Consider the following 20,806-nt stretch of genomic DNA (forward strand, 5'->3'; position numbering starts at 1 on the left):
CACCTGCAGATTTTCTGTGGAACGAAGTCAGTGTCTGAATGCATGCGATGCGTTTACCCACAGTCCTCATTTCCAAAGCCCTCTATCTGCTGACACAGCTGACCCCTGGTAGGGCTGAAAATCCGTTACCCTATTGCTGCTTCTTCCATGGGGACAGCAAGGGGATTCTGCCTAAACGGGGCATTCATGGGAGACACGGCTGTAGGCAGAGGTGGACCTGGATTTTCAGGCGCGTCCTGTGTCAGATGCACAGAGATTTGAAGAATAAATGGAGGATTGGTGAAGGTGAAGTTTGAGGAAGATTTACCTTGGTCCGTAAAGGATAGGCTGACATGCCAGGCAGTCCTTTCCGCAGAGGAGCCTCCGTGTCAGAGGACATGGGAATTTCAATCAGCACCGTCCCTCCAGCCAGTGGACGGTCACCATGGCCACTCCCTTTCCCCTTTGTGATCTGCCCGTGCAGTTACGACTCGCATGTTCACAGGAAGCAGACAGGTGACAGACCCCCAACGGTCAGCCGCACGAAAATCCCCTCCAAATGGGTGCCTGGGGCTCCCGGTGCTTCTTCCACTGATGCCAACCATGGACGTCTTGACCACTTCATCCACCGTTCACAATTTCACATCAAACATCACTTCTGACAAAATAACTCATTTACAGCAAAACGGTAAAGCAATGTTGGATTCGCTGATCCGATCATGTTCCCAGTAATAGAGTGACTGTATAATTATCATCCCAAACTGGACAGTTCTGCACTCAAAAGGGGGTGCTGTTGATAATCTTATGAGGAAATGTGTGATCCAGGACTTTCCAGCCAGGAGGGTGGCCCTGGCTGTCTCTCACTGGGGATGGTCGAACGCCTAGTGGTGATTCTAGCTGCCAAGACGCGTGGCGCTCCGCTTCGCCTTGAGTGGGCTGACCTTATTCATTTCATTCCTCATTTACACTTCAGCTGTTTTATGAGTGTGGAGGGATGTGTGCCCCTGGGAAAGGCTCCAGCTCACATCACACTAGGAGATGCATCGTAGGGGAAACAACAGAGCAGACAAGTCCAGTATATGTAAGCCCTGGGAACCAGAAAATGGACTGGATTTTCTCCATGGACTCTTTGAGAATTTAACTAAGGATTTAGACATTTTCTGCAGAAAAATTACATGTAAACAGACTGAAGAAGAAACTTGGTTATTTCCAGAGCTTCATGGACCTACTGAGGCCACCATGGATAGCAGCTTCAGAAACCTTGATTTTTGTCAAAAAGGCAAAGATGTATCCAGTTGGCTTTTAGTTAAATGACCAACACATCAAAGTATGTTGTCAATTTTTCCTGCTTCTCAATAGTTAAATTCACTCTGCTGTCAAAGGAGAAAGTGCGTCATCACCATATTATTAATTAATCATTCCATCCATGTCACAACTAACAATCCAGAGACACACTATGCAGAATTACATTTGGACTTGTGTGTGGAGGGAGATTTGTGATTCAAAACAAACTATTACTTCTGTTCACTGTAAATTTGTATTCTAGATTAGGTACTGCATTCACCTTCTTATGATATTCCTTAAGATATTATTGAAATTCAGCTCTAATCACAAAGTTTGTGATAACAAAAATGTCATGCTTCTTGGAAGTTGCATGATTTCAAAGCAATAACTGAAGAAAAGTTACAACGATCACGCACGAATATAGCGACCTGCAAGCCACTAACACGGCCCGGAAGTCGGGTGTAAGGAGGACTCCCCGAGCGAGGCCTCCAGCTGCTGACTCCTGCTGGCCCCCAAGCACCCTCTCCCCTCCTTTGCAGAGCTGTGGAATTTCCATGAGCTGAAGCTGGAGGAGAGGATGACTCAGGACAACCAAAGGGGCCGGGAAGGGACTCTGGGAACCCAGACAGACCCCAACACGGATGCCAGGTGTCGCCAAGTGACAGACACACAACCAGAAGGTGCAGCCCTCTTCCCAAGATTTGTGCACACCCAGTTTGACCTTCAATCGATCACTTCCTTTTCCCTTTTTGGGTTAAAGTCCTTGTTAACACTGCCATTGACCACGTGGAGGCGGGGATAAGCTTGGTGCCCAGGAAGAAGAGGAAAGGGTTTGGTAAAAGCCCAACTCACACCTGCCTCCTGTCACTGGTCAGAAGTGTCTACCTCCTTCCAAGGAGTAACTGTACATCCTATATTCTCGAATAGACTGGAAGCAATTTAGGACAAAGAGAAACATGAACCTGGCAAATTAAAAAATCAAGGAAGCAAAGCTGAACGCTGTTCACATCTTCAATAACAGACCTATTTATTAGGCAACCTAGATCTCCAGCTTCAGAATAGAATATCTGTGTAAATACCTTATGTTTAATGAATGCAGGAATATTTACATTAGAAGCAATAATTTGAATTACAGAGTTACAGTGATTGGATATGAACTGGCTGTAGAGTCTCAGAAAAAAATGTTTCTGACCTTTAAACCTCTTCCAAGATGCACTATTCAATGTGCAATGGAATTCAAAGAAGCAAATAAAATATAATGTTCTATTTAGAGCACCACCGTCCCCAAAATAAAAGAAGCGGCACAGTCATGACGGGAGTAGCTGGTGTATCTCCCTTCACCTCCATCTGCACTGCTTCCCCCATATGCAGAAAAGAGTTGGAAACAGATAGAATATCCATCTTATGCATTAAAAGAAATTTGAAAAGAAGATGCCCTGGGGATAGTTGGGATAAAACAGTATAGAAATAGTAATAGGCATTATTTGGCACAGTGCAAGGCAGTGAAGGCATATCATCACAGTCCACAAAAAATTACATCAGAAAGGCCTTAGTGTGCTCATTTACACAGGAGTAAACTAGTGCTCAGATAATTAAAAAATAATGGTCGCAAGGTCATGCAGCCAACAAGGGAAAAATTCATATTCAAATCGTTTCCTTTGATCTAAAGTCCATTTTCATTCCACTGTTCCCAGTGCTTTATCACATTAGAAAAAAGGACATGAAAGATCCTGTCTCTGCACTGAATGATCCCCCTGGGAGTTGTTATGGGCGGAGTTGTGCCTGCCCAAAATTCACGTGCTGGGGTCCTACCCCCAGAACCTCAGAACGTGATGATATTTGGAAATATGGCCTTTACTTAAGGTAAAATGAGATTACATGGGAGGGCTGTAGTCCAACATGGCTGATGCCCATAAACGAAGAGGAGATTGGGACGCAGACAGGCACAGAGGGATGACCAGGTGAGGACACAAGGAGAAGACAGTGGTCTCCAAGCCAAGGAGAGAGGCCTCGGAGGAAACCAACTTGTGGACACCCTGACCTCAGACTTCCAGCCTCCAGGATTGTAAGATAGTGAATTTCTGTCTTTTAACCCATCTGGTCCGTGGTATTTTGTTACGGCAGCCCACGCAGAATGGCATGCAGAAAATCATCTGGCAGCTCTCACAGAAGGGTTACGATGTCCCACATGAAGGCTATCTTCAGCCTCTCTAAATGTCCCGGGAGACGTCAGTATGAACTGATCACCACGTGTCACGCTGTGATTTTACACCAGTAAGAAGGGTGTAATACTTGGGGAACCCTGCCGCCTCCATAGTGCAGGAGCCCGCAAACCTCCCAACACCAATCTTGGGGTCAGAGCGCCGGCCCTAGCGTTCAAGGACTCCCGAAGGCTTATCCGCGTATCGGAAGCCCAGAAGTGACCACCTGCTGGCTTTTGCTTGAAGTCACAAGCAGCCTTTTCCTGGCTGCACCTCATGCCTTGGGGCTTTTGTCCTTCTGTGGCACCAGGACAATAGCAGTTGCCCCTAAATGAATAAGGTGAGAGATATTCAACAGAATGTCTTTGGCCCATTAATTGGGTAAAAATGAGCCAATGATTGCTTGAAGCAGAGGTGGAAATTTCCTTGTGTTTAACAACTGCATTTAAAATTATATCTTACTTGTCTCAAATGTCTTAAAAATAAGTGAGATGATAAACCCCACGGCCGAGCACAGGAAAGCCCACGTGAATGAATAATGTTGCTGCCGTATCAGTAAACGAATGATGCCGCAGCCATCAAGCCATCCACCGCTACAGCCGCCGGACGCTGAGCCCTGAGGATGCCACTGCCACGCCCTCAGCCCCTGCAGCCGCTCCCTGAAGACGGGGCCCCCTGAGGGCACTCAGGGTTGGAAAGCACAGGACACTGGCCCCAGGTGGCTGAGGTGCGGATCAAAGGAACGATTCCGGTGAGCCCAGGCTCTTGCATCTTCCCATGCCTAGAAAAGGGCTGAATTCATTAACCTGAGATGTCTAGTTTTCTTTAATGAACAGTCATCTTTGATGTTCCGACTGCCTGGTCTCTGTGGCAAAAACCCCTGTAGATCCTGGTTCCTCCCCGACCTCTTCACAGCGGTCCCTCAGCGCTACTGACAGGCTGCGTCCTGGGCTTAAGTCCTCAGTTTTGTCCGCCAAATAAACATCATTCTCAACTTTTAGGTTGTGCATTATTTTTCAGTCGACACCCACAACGCCTTCTCCACTGGCTCTGGACTCTTAGAGGGACTCACCGGTGGCTGCTGTGAAGGCAGCGAGCTCCCTGAGGGGACAGGAGCCCAGAGAGCTGACCCGGTCACTTCCCGGGGCGGGTTGTCATAGGAACAGGAGCAGTGGACAGCGGCTGCTAAGGCATCCGACTTGCCCTGCGTTAGACACAGTCAGCTACTCTAACTCGGCCCTTCTCCAGCGACACTGCCCTGGAGCCGGCGTTGGCAGGAAGCCGAGAACCCTGCTCTTTATGCCCTAGTGTAAGAAGCCATCATTAGCGAGGAGAAAAACTGCCTTTGAAGTCGCTGATTTCTCCAGCCCGTCTCCCTGACAGGTCAGGGTAGTAAATACTGAGTATAAACATCCAACATCAGAGTTGAGAGCAGTCACTGCAGGATGGCAGACTCATTCTCAAACAGCTCTGTCTTCTAACCAAATCCTCACCTGGACAGATGGTTTAACAGTCACAGCATTTCTGGCCCTCATCCCACAACTCCAGCTTTGCCTTAGAGAAGAGCTGAACCTGACCTAAGACTCGAACGTCAGCTCAAGAAAGGCAGGTCGTTGGTCTGCAGAATTGTTGGAGAGTTGCATTCTGAGACAAGGCTGTACTTGCAAAGAGAATCAGGCATTAAACCAACGGTTCACTACTCTGGGGAAGAGCTGTCTCCTATGCAAAGAAGTGTTTTCTAATTAGAGGGGACCATTTAGGAGGAGGCCGATGGGGAAGGCATCTGGCAGAGTCTGTGCCACGGGAGAGTAATAGCCTCTGGAATCAGCTGAGTCTCCCCCAGATCCGGACTGTCTCCCTGGCTGTCACGCTAGGCAGTGTATTTACTTCCCTGAGTCTCAGTTTCCTCACTGCAAAGTGAATCCATAACATCCATCCCATCAATGGTTTAGGAGCATTTAAGTAATAGGTCAACATAGAGGTTTCTGCTTCTGGTAACGGTCAACTATACCCCCATCATGTCAACCTCTTTCAGATGAGGAAGGCTGTGGCCTGTGAAGCAGGACTGAAGTCAATTAAGAGGTCCCAGAAGGAGGTCAGTTTTGAGATGATGCAGGTGTCAGCAGCTTTCGGCAGGAACGAGCTCTCTGCAGGAGGCCCCTTCTGTCTTGTCACTAAACTTAAACCAGTCACCCCCATGCTCTGCTTGTCTCCGACCCAAGCACACCTTTCAAATCTCTTGGTCACACAAAGCCTTGCCTAATCTGTTGTTTCCTTCCGTAGATCAAGGAAGTAAAGATGAAGAATAAGTAATTAACAGATGACCAGATCTTTTCCCCAGCTTCCCCTTTCAGGAATCTTGTGAACAAACTGTGAACAAGACAGCAACTAAAGAAAGAGCCACGGAGTCGACAGCCTGCACACAGTGGGGGATTGCGATGAGTCTGATCTCCTACCTCCACGATTTAACTGAGATTACGTCCCCTCTCTCCCTTTAAAAGCTTGCATGGCCGGGCAGAATCTTCGGGGTTGGTTTTGGGGATACCCAGTCCACCTTCTCCCCAGATTGCTGGCTTTCTGATTAAAAGCAACGTTTCCCATTTCCACCAAAACTTACCTTTTGAATACTGAGTTTTGAGCAGCAAGCAGCTGGACCTGAGTTCCGTAACACAGGTATTATATCCTCGGGGAAGGGAGGACATACATTACTTCCTCCCTAAGGTAGTGGCAATTGAAACCTACATACCTGAGCTCCTACTGAGCTTTCCTTCTTTTTTTCCCATCCACTGTGTTCAGAACCCCTTCTTCCCACTTGCTGTGTCCATTTCCGGAGCAGGCACCCTTGGGTATGGCAGAGCTATCTGTTACACAGGTTGTGGGTTAACTGCGTCCCCCAAAGATATGTTCAAGCTCTAGTCCCCGTGAATGGGAGCCTATTGGAAACAGGGTCTTTGCAGATGTGATCAAGCTAGGATCAGGCTCTACTGGAGGAGGGTGGACCCTGACTCAGTGACCGGTGCCCTGATGAGAAGAGAAGGTGGAGGCACATGTGACAGTGGAATGTAGGGCTTGCCACCCTCCGTGGGAAGCTGGAAAAGGCAGCAGGAACCTTGCCCCCCACCTTGAGGGAGTTTGGCCCTGCTGCCCCTGGGGCTTTGGACCTCCGGCCTCCAGACTGAGAGGGGCTGTCTCCTGCTGTTTTAAGCCCCCTGTCGGGTGTTCCGTCAGTGCAGCCACAGGAAAGAACACAGTGCTGGCTATGCAGCAGGTTGGGCCCCGGAGACGCCCCACGTCCAGGTTCAGTCTGGAGGCACCCTGGGGTGTGAGGTGTGACTCGTATACTGCTGGACGGTCCAGGGCTTCCCGGCTTCACCCCTTGGCCCTTCCTGCAAAATGGTGGAGGGCACGATTTGCTGGGCCAGAAACCCCCCTTTACAGCTGGAGCCGCCTTGCAAAGGCCAAAGCAAACGGTTTTCTGGTTACAATGACTCTAAGACTTGTATAAAATCGAGCCCTTGTTGGGTGTCTCTGATCTGATGGCATCTACTCCAGTCCCTGCCTTTGTAGACCCACATCAGTGACACATGCAAAGGCCAAAGCCCACCTGGCTGAGCCCAGGTCTGCAAACCATCACAGTCGAAACACCTGCTTGCCCCACCTAGGAGCCCACGGCTGACCTGAGTCCACAGCCGGCCCGAGGAGTCCCCAGCCTGGCAGCCCCAATTGTGACACATGAAGGTACAATTGCGACACATGATTTAAACCCTCAACTTCCATTTAAAAAATTCTCAGTATGTCCAGGCAATGCACAAAATGTTGTGAGTTTGACAAAGGTCAATAAACACATCGTCTCCTATGTCTGAGACAGAAACATAAATCAATGGAAACAGCACATGGCGATGTGCCCTGTAATCCATGTAGTTACAAACTCCTCCAAGAGCCCTGAGGTCAGGAGACACTAACAGAATAGTGAAAATATAAATTGAAGATGAGATATTAATTTGTTGTATTTTATCTATAAAGCTTTTATTATCCATAATTATGGACTTTTCACAAGCACATTTCTAAATGACTATAATTTTGTAAAGGCAATCTGTGAAAAAAAGAGTCATAAATAACAGATTTGGCTATTCCATAATTCTCAGAAGAAAAGTATTTCTCCACCTAAAATTAAATGGTATAAATTAAAACCTCTCAATTCAACAACTATGAATATATGAAAATGCATTTGTTGCAAACAACTTTACCTAATTTATGTTTTTAAAGCTGGCTGTGTCTGCGGTATAAAGACTGGACTGTGGGAGAGTGAGGCCAGGAGGACAGAGCCGTCTTATCCAGCGAGGGATGGGCAGGGCGGGGGCGCGATGGGTGGCGGGGGCGCGATGGGTGGCGGCCGCCATAGAGACCTCCCCACACTGGAAGCCGGAGCTGCCAAGTATGGAGTTTCTGGAAAGCTCCTCAGGCAGCAAGGAAGAGAAACCCTGGTGCAGCCTGGCTCACATGTTTGGGTTCAATCCTGGCTTGATTCCCCCAGTCAGGGAGGCCACCTGCCAAGAGCTCACTTTCTCCCTCCCCCCCGCCGCTCTGCAGGTGCCAGGTACCCTCAAGGTGGCGACAGGCTGCAGTCCTTTTCCTCACACCCTCCCCCAGGTCCACCCAGAGAACGGGGTCCGTCTCTTCACCTGACTGAGTGCCTGCGAGCCAGGGGCTTCCCTGTTAGTCTGCAGACACAGGGCAGGATGCCAAGTATTGATTCCATTAATTCTGTGTCTTGAATCAACAGAGAATTCAGGATTCCCTGATTGGTGTGAAAATAAAGGGAACCTCATTTAAGATGGAAACGGGAAGCAGAAGGGGATACGCTCAGGCAGGTACCACTCCGGCCCTCCGCAGACCCAACAGAAGGAATGTCCCTACTTAAGACCGGCAGGGGAGGGAAGATTTTCTCCCCACCTGGCAACAGCCCAGCCAATGAGAGACTGTTACCACTCATCCAATGAGAAACCACCACTGCCCAGCCAATAGGAACCCCTCAGCACCCTTCACTCTCCCTTTCCTCCAATGGACTTTCCTTCAAAGCAGCTCTTTCCACTTCCCCCTTTTTCTTTATAAAATGACACGCTCCTGTCCTTTGTTTGCCCAACTTGCCTGTGGTTTTGCCATAGATTATATGTCCCAAGCTGCAATTCCTTTCTATTCCGGAACAAAGCCATTTAGCTGGTAAAACTACTGGCCGTTTTGTTTTTAAGGTCCATGTGAGCTAGGAGCAATCAGCACCCACTTCTGGAGCTGACGGTAGAGTGAGCATCTGAAGACCCTGATTTCTCAGAGGGGCAGGGGCACTGTCCCCTCTGTCCCACTCCATCCACCGACGTCCAGGTCGCTGTCCCCCTCCGTGCAGGGCACTGTGCCCCTCTCTCTCTGGGGTCCAGGTCACTGTCCCCTTCTGTCTCCCGGAGTCCAGGTCACTGTCCCCCGTTTTCCCCAGTGTCCAGGTCAATTCCCTCTCTGTCCCCCGCCCGAGTCCAGGACACTGTCCCTTTCTGTCCCCGGGATCCAGGTCACTCTCCCCTATGTTCCTAGGCGTCCAGGTCACTCTCCTGAGCGATACCCCCACGCCCCCAGCCCTAGGAGTTGCGGGGGGAAGAAGGCGGGGACGCCCACTAGCCCCCAGTCCTCCGAGCTGCCATTTATGAGAGCCCGCCACATAGGAAGAACTAAAACGTCCCTCTCGCAGCAGCTCGGGGGGGAAAAACAACGCTGGAAGCTCCTCGTAATTCCCTTATATTTATTTTAACACCACGGAATCTCGCGAGATTTGAACCTGGTACCGGGAACTGGAGATATCGCGAGATGGCAGGTTGCCTGCCGCTTCCGGATACAGCAGGCATCGCGATAAGTGGAGATAACGCGAGAGGACACCAGAGGCCTTCTTGACCTATCCGGGCGGGGCGGGGAAGACGAAAAGGTGGTGGTGAGGAAGGGCCTTTCCGGAGGCGATGCCGTCTGCATTCTCAGTCAGCAAGTTCCCCGTCAGCATCCCCGCCGTGATCACGGTAAGTCGTTGCCTCCTTGGCCGTCAGTTCGGTCGCTGTCGGCTGGGGCCTCTCCAAATTTCCCAGCCTCCGCCGGGGACGCCGGCGGCGCCGGAAGGGAGGCGTGGGTGGGGGGTGCAGGGGCGGGGCCTGTACCTGGGTGGGCGCGGCGTGGCGTGGCGGTGGGGCCGGGGCGTCGGGGCGGGACGAGATTGGAGGGCCTTCAGGCTGGTGGGATGCTGAGGTGCAGGGCGGTCGGGGGTCGGGGGTTTGCGGGGAGAGCTGGGACCTCGTGGCGGCGAGGAGCGGGGAGGTGGGCCGTCCTGGGCTGGGATGGGGGGTCCGGGTGGCGTGGACCCGCTGTGGGCAGAGTGGCAGGGCGTGGGCCGCTCCCCCAGCACCCGTGCCCCCGGGGGACCTGAGCCTCAAGGAGGGGGTCCGAGTTCAGGGGTGCGGACGAGCCCACCTCTAGAGTTGAACGGACGTGCGGTCGCAGCACTGTCTGGAGGGCAGGGTGTGTGTCAGAAAGGCGGGAGAAAACCACATCTTCCAAGTTTGGGTGGCCCAGATTTCTGAGGCTTTAATCACTGCTCTGAGGAACTGGTAGCTTTGCCTCTGGGGGCGACCGAGTGCATCCCCGAACCAGGCACCGCTTTCTCATCTCCCCGTGGAGGAGGGTCTTTACATTCTCCCAGCTTGAGGTGCAGTTCTGTTCGACGAGTAGGAAAGCCTTCAGTCCTGTGTGGAGGGACAGCAGGGCACGGCCGGGTGACAGTCCCTGGACGTGGGTGCAGTGGGGGTCCCTGCTCCCCCTCCCCTCCCTGTGTGCTGTGAGGCTTGGCGGGCGCTCGGGACGGGCTCAGAGGAGAGGCAGTGTGAAGCCTGGTCCAGTGCAGGTGGGCCCTGACGAGGTTCTGCTGTGTGTCCTCCAGCAGACGGACTGGACGGAGCCCTGGCTCGTGGGGCTGGCTGCCTTCCACGTGCTCTGCCTGCTGCTCACCTGGTTCTCATCCCGGAGGTACAAGCTACAGGTGGGGCACTTCCTGTGCCTGGGTGAGTACGGTTCTGCGGCTCAATCGCTGTGCGCTGTGGCGGCGCGTGTGCCTGTTCTCTCTGTAGCCTCAGTGATATGTGAATATATTTGTAAGGCCTCCCAACTCTCCTGTCTTGTGTTCTACTTTGATTGCTGGCCACTCCCATATTTCACTTGTGGGTACTATAAAGATAAGGTACATTTTGGATATTGGATTTGAAAGGCGTCTCAAGCACGTGTTGTGTTCCTGGGAGGGTGCTGAATACCAGTTACACAAACGAGAGCTGGGTTAGCTGAAATGCTGACTCTGTACAAGAGGCTCCTCTGGGGGCTTAGCTGCCTTGCGTGCTCTGGGAGGGAGTGCAAACCAGGAAGGAAAGCTCTGTGGTGCAAAAATAACCCATTGCCCGAGTCAGTTTTGAAGGTAAGATCTACAGGGTTTTAGAGAAGACACAGAGCTGTGGGGAATCGTTGAGAAAGATTTCACAGAGAAGGTAAAGTCACGGTAGGGGGTGTAAAGGGTGAGTAAAATCTCTTTTTCTAGGGTAAGGAGCAGATGTCTGGCCCAGGCCTGGCATCTGGGGCGGAGGCAGCCGGTGAGAGCACAGGGGCGACGGACAGAAAGGGTGGGTCAGGTGTCAGAGAAACCACATTCTGATGCTGACTAGTTAGAAGTACGTTCAGCCGGGAAAGCTGGGCCAGGGCCTCAGGCTATGCTGGGCTCTTCATCTTGTGGACGTTGGCAAGATGCTGAAGATCTTGCTTGGTAGTTTAGCAAAGTCCAAAAACTCACCTTAAATGTGATTTTTCAGTTGGCCTTGTGCAAGGTGGGAAATCCAAACAAGAGGTCTTCTTAGGACAGGCGCGAAGCAGCAAGCCTGCACCAGAAACAGTCCTGACGGTCAGGGATGGCTGTCGCTTCATTTCTTTACGTGAGAGCCCTAGTAAGGACCGCGAGGGGCGAACAGGACAGACGGGCTCCCGAGCCTCGTAGAGCTGGGGGGTCCCCGGCGTCCACTGAGTAGCCACAGCCCTGCTGAGCATCATGGCAGGAAAGGCGGGAGCACCGTGAAACCCTGGGAGGGGCCGGACTTGAGTCACTGCCCTGACATTTAAACCGAGGGGAGAAGGATGCGGGGGAACCAGCCAGGCAGCAGGCGTTCGAGGGCCGGAAGGGACACTGCAAGCCCCGGGAATAATGTGTGCAAAGGCCCCGAGGCAGGAAGCACAAAAAAGGTGGTGGCCTCATCCACAGAGCCTCGTGCAAGGAGCCCATACTTGAAAAGCTTTGTGAACCTGGGCGCTACGTTTGGGTTTGTTGTTTTCAAGGACGAACAGAGGGTGACTGTTGTAGCGTGGGGATGATAGATGCTGGTCTAAGTGCGTTTACACATCTGATGGCCCATTTAATTCTCACACCCACAGAAGACTTGGATGTTATTTGCTGCAGTCTTACAAATGAAGCACAGACTGGCTCACTGCTTCCCCAGCTCCTGAGTGGGGTGCATGGTGGATGCATCACGTTGCCCTCTGGGGAGGGGCCCCCCTGGGGAGGGGCCCCCCCTCCTGTGCTCAGGCCTCTTTTCTCCTCTCCCGTCTCTTTTCTTTGGCTTCCTTGATGTGCGCCTCAGGGTCCAGTCGTCGAGGGAGGGGTCAAGGATTGCTCTCCCCCATTTTCACCCCAGGAACCGGGGTTTTGCACATTTTTACAAGGCTGAGGTTCCTGGCGTCCGTCCTCCCCTCCGCCAGCCCCACCCAGGCCCTGAGCAGCTCCTGGTGCTGGGCCAGCCTGCGGTCCTTCTGCCCTGGGCGGGGCTCCCCGCACTCCGGGTGGGACTGCGAGGGCTGACGGGGCTGTCCTGGGCTCCTGTCCCCTCGGGTCGGTGCTCCCTCCATGTCTTTGCCGCCAGCACCACTGGGGGCTCCAGGCAGCCAGAGGGTGTAGGCAGGTGGCCTTCAGCTCTGGTCTCAGGGCCCTCGGGTTCCACTGCCGGCCTTGCACCCGATGTGTGACCTGCGGGGCTGGGAGGTCGGCAGATGGCCCAGTGCGGCCACTGTGGTGTCGGGGCAGGAAGCCTGGCCGTGGCGCCGCTCTGCTGAGGGCTGGCCTGGTCTGACCGAGACCACCGGACTCGTGTGTCACCTCAGGTTTCCTTTCTGTGTAATGTTCCCTCACGTTGTATGTGAAGTAGGAGTTACGTCTCATCCAACGTGGCATTGTTCTGTTACGTCTCTGTTACGTAGCATATTGTGAAGGACGTATAAGGCTGTGGTGGTGGACTGGTCCCCTGGCTTCTCACGTGGGCTTGCTCTCTTCTCAGTGACCTTAGTCTACTGCGCGGAGTACATCAATGAAGTGGCGGCAGTGAACTGGAGGTGAGCGGCCCCGGGCACGTGGACCTTGTGTGAGACCATCCCCGTCAGCAGCAGAACACACCCAGGAAGCCCCCAGCTCTCGCTTGCAAAGCAGCCCCAGCCCCGTCCACATCCCAGCCTCCTTCACGATGAGCCTTGGACGGTGGTCACCGTCGGCCCTGGAGGCCCCCCGAACAGAAGCGCTCTTGTCCGTGACGGGGAGACCGAGATCCACCCACGATTTACTTGGTCCTGAAAACACTGGTCCCTGGTTTCCGGGACACTGGCCATTCTGTCCTCGCCTGCGTGTCCTTTCCTGCTCACACACCTGGGCAACCCACTCCATGTCCAGTGAGCCCCATAAAGTCGACCCTTCCCCTGGCCCCCCCTTCCAGAACCGCCCCAGGTCTTCTGCTCCCTCGGGGCCCACAGCTTCTCCTTCTGGCTTCTCAGGACGGGGTCCTCGCAGGTCAGGCAGGAACCCTCGGGAGGCTGGAACGAGTCGGCAGGGGAGCGCCGCCGTCCCTGTGTCCCCGCAACCCGGGGGATGACGTGGCCCGATCAGCACGCTGCCTCCCGGGTCTGCCCTCGGCACCCTGCCCGCACAGGTCTCAGAGCAGAGTGACAGCCACGCCCCGGCCGCCGCGCCCTCCCGGCGGCTTCAGGCCCCTGTCATTGGGTCAGGAGCCCACCCTCGGCCCCCCCGCACGACCCGTCCCCCCGCTTTGTCTCTTCCGCTTCTAATTAGGACGCGCATCCTGACCACCCCTCGCTGGGCTCTGTTCACTGTGGCCCCAGGGTGATGACGGTGTTGCTGAGTCAGTGACGTAAAGTTCGTGTCCTGCACTGCCACTGAGAGGGACGCTGGGGGCAGCCTGGCCCCGCCACGCTGTGTCCCCCTCTCCAGGGGCTCGGCCTGAGCTTGCATGGGGGCCGCAGTGCCCCTGGAGGGTCTGGGAATCGTCCCCCACGGGGTTAGGAGGGTCGCCTCGTAAAGGGACTGAGGTCGCCATCGTGTGCAGGCGGGGCTCTGCCCGCACCTCGTCCTCGTGTGCGGAGGGGCTCCTGAGACAGAGAGTATCACGAGAACGCCATGTTGTGACACTCCGTGATCTTTAAATCTTTCTTGAAACAGGTTGTTCTCGAAGTACCAGTATTTTGACTCGAGGGGCATGTTCATCTCCATAGTGTTCTCAGCGCCCGTGCTACTGAACGCCCTGGCCATCGTGGTACGTGTGTGCCGGAGCTTCGGGCCTCCGTCCTCCTCACACGGCCCGTGTCCACTTCTGACCGCGTCTCTGCACGGTTCTTTCCAGGTCCTGTGGGTGCGCAAGGCCCTGACCGTGATGACCGACCTGAGGGCCCTGCAGCAGAGGAGGAGGGCCAGGGGCAGGCCCGGGAGGAGTGACGCCTCGGATCCGGCCTCGCGCGCTCCTGGACTGCACTTAGACCAGCCTTTAGGACAGAGTTTGCCGCACGTCCACCAGGGCACTCGCCGGGCCTGCAGGGGGTCCCGTCTCTCCAGTTAAGTTGTAAGCAAACGGAACTGCGCACGTCGCCACACGTCCACGGGACTCCTGTGACCGTGTGAGCTACCAGACATCCGTCCACATGGGGACGGTGACTGAGTGAGGGACAGTGCCATGCACGTGTGGGCACCTCCGTCACCCCCATCAACTCGCATCACCTCCATCACCCCTATCACGCCCGTCACCTCCTGTCACCTCCATCACCCCTGTTACCTCCATCACCCCCTGTCACCTCCACCCCCATCACCTCCATCACTCCTGTCACCTCCGTCACCCCCTGTCACCCCTGTCAACCCCCATCACCCCCGTCACCTCCTATCACCTCCATCACCCCGTCACCCCCGTCACCTCCATCACCCCTGTTACCTCCATCACCCCCTGTCACCTCCATCACCCCCTGTCACCTCCATCACCCCCTGTCAACCCCCATCACCCCTGTCACCCCCATCACCTCCATCACCCCTGTCACCTCCATCACCCCCTGTCACATCTGTCACCCTGGCCTGATCTGCATAGCGGTGGCCTCTCCATGTGGTGCTGCCACAGGACAGAACACGAGGGGCTGCCTTTCCTTTCATCCAGTTAGAGATGTGACGACCCTCGGAGGCCCTGGGTCGGAATCCACAGAAGCAGTGGCTGGATGAGCCCCTTGAGTTGTCTTTAGGAAGGAAAGTTGCCAGTAGAAACAGTCAACATTCACCTGTTTCAACTAACAGATTTTTTTTATAGCAAATACAAAGATTGATTGTATTCCTGTGTTCTACCTTCTTTTTACCCTTTGGGTGTCCTGGGACATGATGCTGTTGGTTTATTGGAGCAGGTGCACTATTTCTTTGTGATGTCCGCTCTGTAAACCAACGTCTGTGCAGGACGCTCGTGGTCTTGTCACACCTGGAGCTGCAGCTGGAGGATGACGGGTGAGCAGAGCACCTGTCTAAACACACAGCGTTCAGTAAAGAGGATGCTGTTGGCTCCTGATTTGGGTTTAAGAAAATAGTTTGTGAATAGTTACCATAATTTTAACAAGATAAGTGAAATACATTCGTCGGATTTCAAAAAGAAAAGAAAATTTGTTCATATGAAAGCTTTAGAAACTCAAAAGGTGACACTTCGACAGATTATGAAATTAAATCTTGAAATCCAGATATATAAAGGTTTTATACGTAGTTATAAACTCTCAGTAGAGAAATTATTTCCTGAATTTTGACATTAGTTGTAGAAGTGAGTAGGTAGAACTTCCTAGATAAATCTACTGGAGATCTTAACCTGAAATTTTTTCCAGTCCCTCCTTGATGTCTTAAACTTCTGTACTGAACATTTTAAAAATTGGCTTAGGGGCTTCCCTGGTGGTGCAGTGGTTGAAAGTCCGCCTGCCGATGCAGGAGACACGGATTTGTGTCCCGGTCTGGGAGGATCCCACATGCCGCGGAGCGGCTGGGCCCGTGAGCCATGGCCGCTGAGCCTGCGCGTCCGGAGCCTGTGCTCTGCAATGGGAGAGGCCACAACAGTGAGAGGCCCGCGTACCGCAAAAAAAAAACAAAAAAAAAATCGTCTTAAAAAACAGCATCTCATGTGAAGTCAGATTTTAAATTTCTTGTACCTGACAGCATGCCTCATTGTGCATTTCTGGAAATTTCCAGTTCAGGGTGTCTAATGGTCTCATGGCTTCAGAAGAGTCCACTGCATCCTGAGTGATTTCCTCGGAGAGCAGGGCCGAGCTGGCTGGTGCCCTGGGAGCGCGGGTATGGTGGGAGGGGCTGAGGGCGGGATGGCTGGTCCCTTCCAGCCGTGCGGTCAGGCCGGGGCCCAGGGGACAGAATACATGGATAGGAACATCCTGGCCTCAGCCACACAAGCCAAGGAGGTTCTGGGGCATTTTCCCTGTCCATAATTATTTGGGCTGTCTTAATATGGGACTATCTGACTGAATCTCAGTTTTCCTGTGATAGTAGTGTAATAGCATTGTTAACTTCGCATAAATTTGGCGTTAATGGCATATCAACCTAAAGACATTACATGGGCCTTTTCGTTCACTGGTGTGTGCAATTTTTTTGGAACAGTTTCTTTTTCACAAACACTATTTTTTAACTGTTTTTAGTAAGTTCACATTCAGTGGCTAATTCAGTGTTAACAGATATTTCTCTGTCCTGCTTGGGGAAATCCTACAAGCCAGAATTGTCCCCAGAGGGTTTGGGATGTATGAGCCTTGCTGTGTGGGACATGACAGGAGAGGTTCACAGGGGGCCTCCTGGCCCGTTGAAGGAAAGCATATCCCCATTCCTGGTTTCCTGCGGTCCCTTCTCACCCCAGAGCTTTAGCAAAAGGGGGTGGATTTGGAGCCAGAGAAGGATGCCCGGTGACGTTGTTTGGGCATCTGATGGAAGTTTGTGTAAGTAAATGAAACAGACCACAAAACACTTACACATCAGCTAACACCTACATGAAATAAATAAGCAAAACTGTAAAGATGACAGTGTGTTTGTGACTGTTTTGCACTAACTGCGTGTCACTTGGCTGTCACCTTCTGCCGGCATCCTTACAGTCTCAGCAGGCGTCCATGAAGGGGTGTCAGGGCCACAGTCTCTTCCTGACGGGTTCACTTGCTGAGAATTGTGGTGTAAACCACAGAAAACAGAAGGTGTTACCGTGAAGTTACTCAAGACAAGCTTTTTGCTCTTTAAATTGCGCTCTGCAGGTTGTTACTGATGTCATAGTTATCAAACCAAAATAGTAAATTCAGTTAATGTGAAATCAGACTTGAGTGTTAAAGTTACATGCATTTAATAGTAAAAGTTGCAAAGTTGAAAAAAGTTGTAAATGCAGACATTTTATATTTTGACAGTATAAAAGTTTATCCAAGAATCTCTCAAAACATACCTGGTATATAATTCAAAGGTCTAAAATTTTGAAATACATTTACTAGAAATTTGTGGGATTTTGTTCCCTTTTCTGCAGCTTAGCAACCAGCCTCAGTCATCACCTCACTTCCTTTCGTGGCTGGTCGCCTGCTTAGGTTGGGCTAGTGACCAGGCGACCTGTCTCTCCAGCCGAGTGGGGGGTGTGTGTGTGTGTGTGTGTGTGTGTGTGTGTGTGTGTGACAGAGGCAGAGTGTCCGCTGCTTATTCCCTGGAGTCTCCATCTGGAGCAGAATAGCTGGCACTGAAAGCGGTCAGAGATGGAAGTTCAGCTGCAGACAGGATGGGTTTGTGTTTGCAGAGCTGTCACATCCGCACCCTGGGTCTTCACACTGTCCTGGGAGTTTTAATACCCCTGTTCCACAGCAAATTAAAATACACAATTATCTTAGATTCCAGAACAGGAGCCACAGAATATTGTTGTGGAGTTCCACGCACTAGTGCACATAATTGTAACGATTAACGTGTTCATGAAAAACTTCTCGGGAGTCGTGTGTGTGTGACGTGGGTCCAGGGAGGGTGCTTCCCGTGCTGAGTCTCAGCCCCGCGGAGGTGCCCTGGGAGTAGCTCCTCTTTGTAAGGTCCCATCTCCTGCGCGAGGAGTTCCCAGGGTCCCAGGGGTTTGCTTAGAAGCGTACAGCGTCACTCCCTGGGAAACAAGAGCCCGGTGGGAAGGGGTCTGCCTTACTTATTTAATAAGATCGCTGTAAGGACCAAAGCATCCGACTCGTGTTAGATCTCCCTGCACTGCTCTTGCTGGGCTGGTGGTAACAGGGGGTTTATCCAACGTCAGAATCGCCTGGAGCCCCCGGGAGCTGTGAAGCCTCGGCTCTCCCCAGGTGCCCAGTAGGAGGACGCGGACAGGTGACCACAGGGCCAGGAGGCTTCTCTGGGCAGGTCGCAGGCGGAGCCCGACCTCCGCCGGTTCCACCGCGCTATGAATCCGTTTCTCAGCCTCCGCTCGTGTTTGCACATGCGACCCCCAGGGGGCGCTAATACACTGTCACCGCCGGAGGCTGAGTCCAGGCCAGGCGGCCTTGCCTCTAGGAGTGTGACGTCTGCCGTCCCGGGCTGAGGGCACCGAGCGGGACCAGCGGCTCTGAGTCCCTTTCTTCACGCGAACTAGGTTAACAGCGTCCAGACTATGTCGTGGCCCACGCACACGTGCACACAGGCACACGCAGACATCTGGAGGTCAGGAACTCGCCCTCCTGTGACACGAGGGGACACCGCCCAGCCGCACCAGCCCGGCCCCCGTCCCTCCCAGTCAGTCAATAAGCACGTTTGCTCGTGAACTGTCTTCTAGTTTCAAGGATGCTCTGCAGACAGATTGAGCCAAGGAAAGGGGTGCTGTGGCTGCTGCAGGGGGGCCTGTGGTTGCCGCCTAGTATCCCTCAGGGATGCAGAAGCAACAAGTTCACTCTTCACCACCCAGCCAGGCCCCGAGGCTGCGAACCGCGGGCTCCAGGCCTGTCTGGTCCCGGGGCGCCGCGGTGGTAGACGTGAGCTGGGAGCTGATGGAGTCCTGGTCATCTGCCTAGCCCGAGGGCCCGACCCCCGTCCTCAGGTAGAGGAGGAGCCCGCCTCAGCCTGGACCCGCCTCCCTCTCCTCAGAATCCCTGTGTCGGTCACAGGCCAGCGCTGAGTCCAGCGCGGCTGGACTCAGAGTCCCAGGGCGTCAGATGGGGACTTCGGCCTTGAATCTCCAGCTCTGAGCGTCCGCTCTGCCCCTAAGTGGGACCAGCCTGCTGTGTGCTTCCATCTCGCAGCTGTTTACACGCGTTCTGCCCGACCTGGCATGCCTGTGTCGTCGCGACACAGCAGGGACAGAGCTTCTGAGAACGCGGCCTCACGTGGCAGCGGGAGGACGGCCGGCAGTCCCGGGTCCCACGAGTTTCTTTTAAGCGTGTTCCAGCAAACGGATGCTTCTGTTTCCACAGTTAACATTTAAGTTTATGTTTCAAAGTACAGTTCTCAGTCTAGAGATGCCAACATTTTTTCCCTACATTTTCTACAATGAAACTAGAAGGAAGGCTAATAACTGGAATTGAATCTACGTGGATTGGAAGCACCAGTGAAGGCTGAGGACAGGGCTGCCAGGACACATTGTACCTGTGACACGTTCATCGGGGGTGCCGGGCATCCAGCGTGAATCGTGATTTTGTGAAACGAGCAGGAATTCAGGGAGAGGGTCCCAGAGCGCAGGCCACAGCCCACTGTTCTAGCAAATGAGAAGCTGAGGTCGTAGGCTCTGGGGCTGCAGAACCGCCAACTCCCCGTCGTCTTAGTTGCCCAGGAGTTTTCACAACAGTGACAGGCCAGGTGATTTATGACCAACCCTAAAAGAGAAGATGTGATCTGGAATTTTCCCAAGATTCAACTCAAAAGCAATAATAAGGTACAGGTTGGTTTGGTTGTTTGTGTCACGATGAAAGGGCTAGAACTTCGGAGTTTACATGTCAGTTGATGTAGGTAACAACCCAAACTGCAATTTTAGGAGAAGACAAAGCTTTTCCATGAGAGCACATGAAAGGTTAGCTTGTCTTTGCTTTCTTCACTTATCGGCTTGCCTGTGTTTTTTTACTTGTTTCCGAGTCTTTGTTGAAAACATCAGCACTTTTAAGAAGACATCTTCATTTATTGCTCAGGCGGCTGGCGCTCCCCAGCCCTTGAAGACGGCCTGCCGTTTCTGGAAGCTCCTGGCCGTTCCACTGCAGCCTCTCCTTCAGCACCACCGGCGGGTCCACGACCACCTCTGGGAGGGCGTGACAGAAAGCCAGCCAGATTGGCGCTGAGCCGGAGGGGACGGCGTTAGGAACGGATGCGTCCTAAGCGTTTCTCCTGCGCACCTTGTAGAGTTTAACAAGGCCCGTGTGCGGAGCCGCCGCCGACCTGGATGAGGTGCCTCTTCCCCACCTGGGGCGCCGCCGTGTGGCCCTCAGAACTGGACAACGGTGTCTCAGGGGGACCCGCAGAGCTGCCCCGCTGGCCCAGCCCCCTCGGACCCCTGGGCCTGTCTACCCATCACCAGGGATATGCTGGAGGCTCCCGGCATCACCTACCTCCGCTGCCAGACCCCGCCCACAGGCCCTGGTCCTCGAACGCCTCCGCTGTCCTGCCCCTCCGGGGCTCCCTGCTTTGTCCTAACCAAGGACGCCCCCCCCCCACGAGGCTGCCCCTCCCAAGAGGGGCACACCCCATCTCAGGAGCCGCTTGCCCTCAGACAGGTAAGTTCCCTCCTCGGACGGTCCGGCTGCCCTAAGATCGTCTCCCTTCAAATACCTGCCTTCTCTGGGCGTGCCATCAAATTGTAGGAATGCTGCCTCCACCCCGTGGGCCCTTCACCCCCGGCCTCACTCTCACGCGAGGCACCAAATCCCGCCACCTGGCCGCCTGGGAGCCTCAGCAGCCGGACTACAAGCGTTTACAACTTTCCCATCCACTTCCTCTCAAGTCCTGGCTGGAGACACACGTG

General features: G+C 53.4%; 1 protein-coding gene across 2 annotated transcripts; it reads left to right on the forward strand.

The window, feature by feature from the left end:
- Positions 1-9,394: 9,394 nt before the first annotated feature.
- TMEM18 (transmembrane protein 18) lies at positions 9,395-15,166 on the forward strand. 2 transcript variants are annotated; one of them, XM_022561479.3, is made up of 5 exons: positions 9,395-9,520; positions 10,432-10,552; positions 12,854-12,908; positions 14,023-14,116; positions 14,204-15,166. In XM_022561479.3, exons 1-5 carry the CDS (start codon positions 9,464-9,466, stop codon positions 14,414-14,416), a joined length of 540 nt encoding a protein of 179 aa, XP_022417187.1. In that variant the 5' UTR covers positions 9,395-9,463; the 3' UTR covers positions 14,417-15,166. The 2 variants fall into 2 exon arrangements, with proteins under 2 accessions (XP_022417187.1, XP_022417188.1); XM_022561480.2 differs by having other exon boundaries at positions 9,399-9,520; positions 10,435-10,552.
- The last annotated feature ends 5,640 nt before the right edge of the window (positions 15,167-20,806 follow it).

Source organism: Delphinapterus leucas, chromosome 13, assembly GCF_059928025.1.
Source record: "Delphinapterus leucas isolate spDelLeu-1000000601 "Yukka" chromosome 13, BTC_Dleu_Yukka2, whole genome shotgun sequence".
Taxonomy (NCBI): domain Eukaryota; kingdom Metazoa; phylum Chordata; class Mammalia; order Artiodactyla; family Monodontidae; genus Delphinapterus; species Delphinapterus leucas.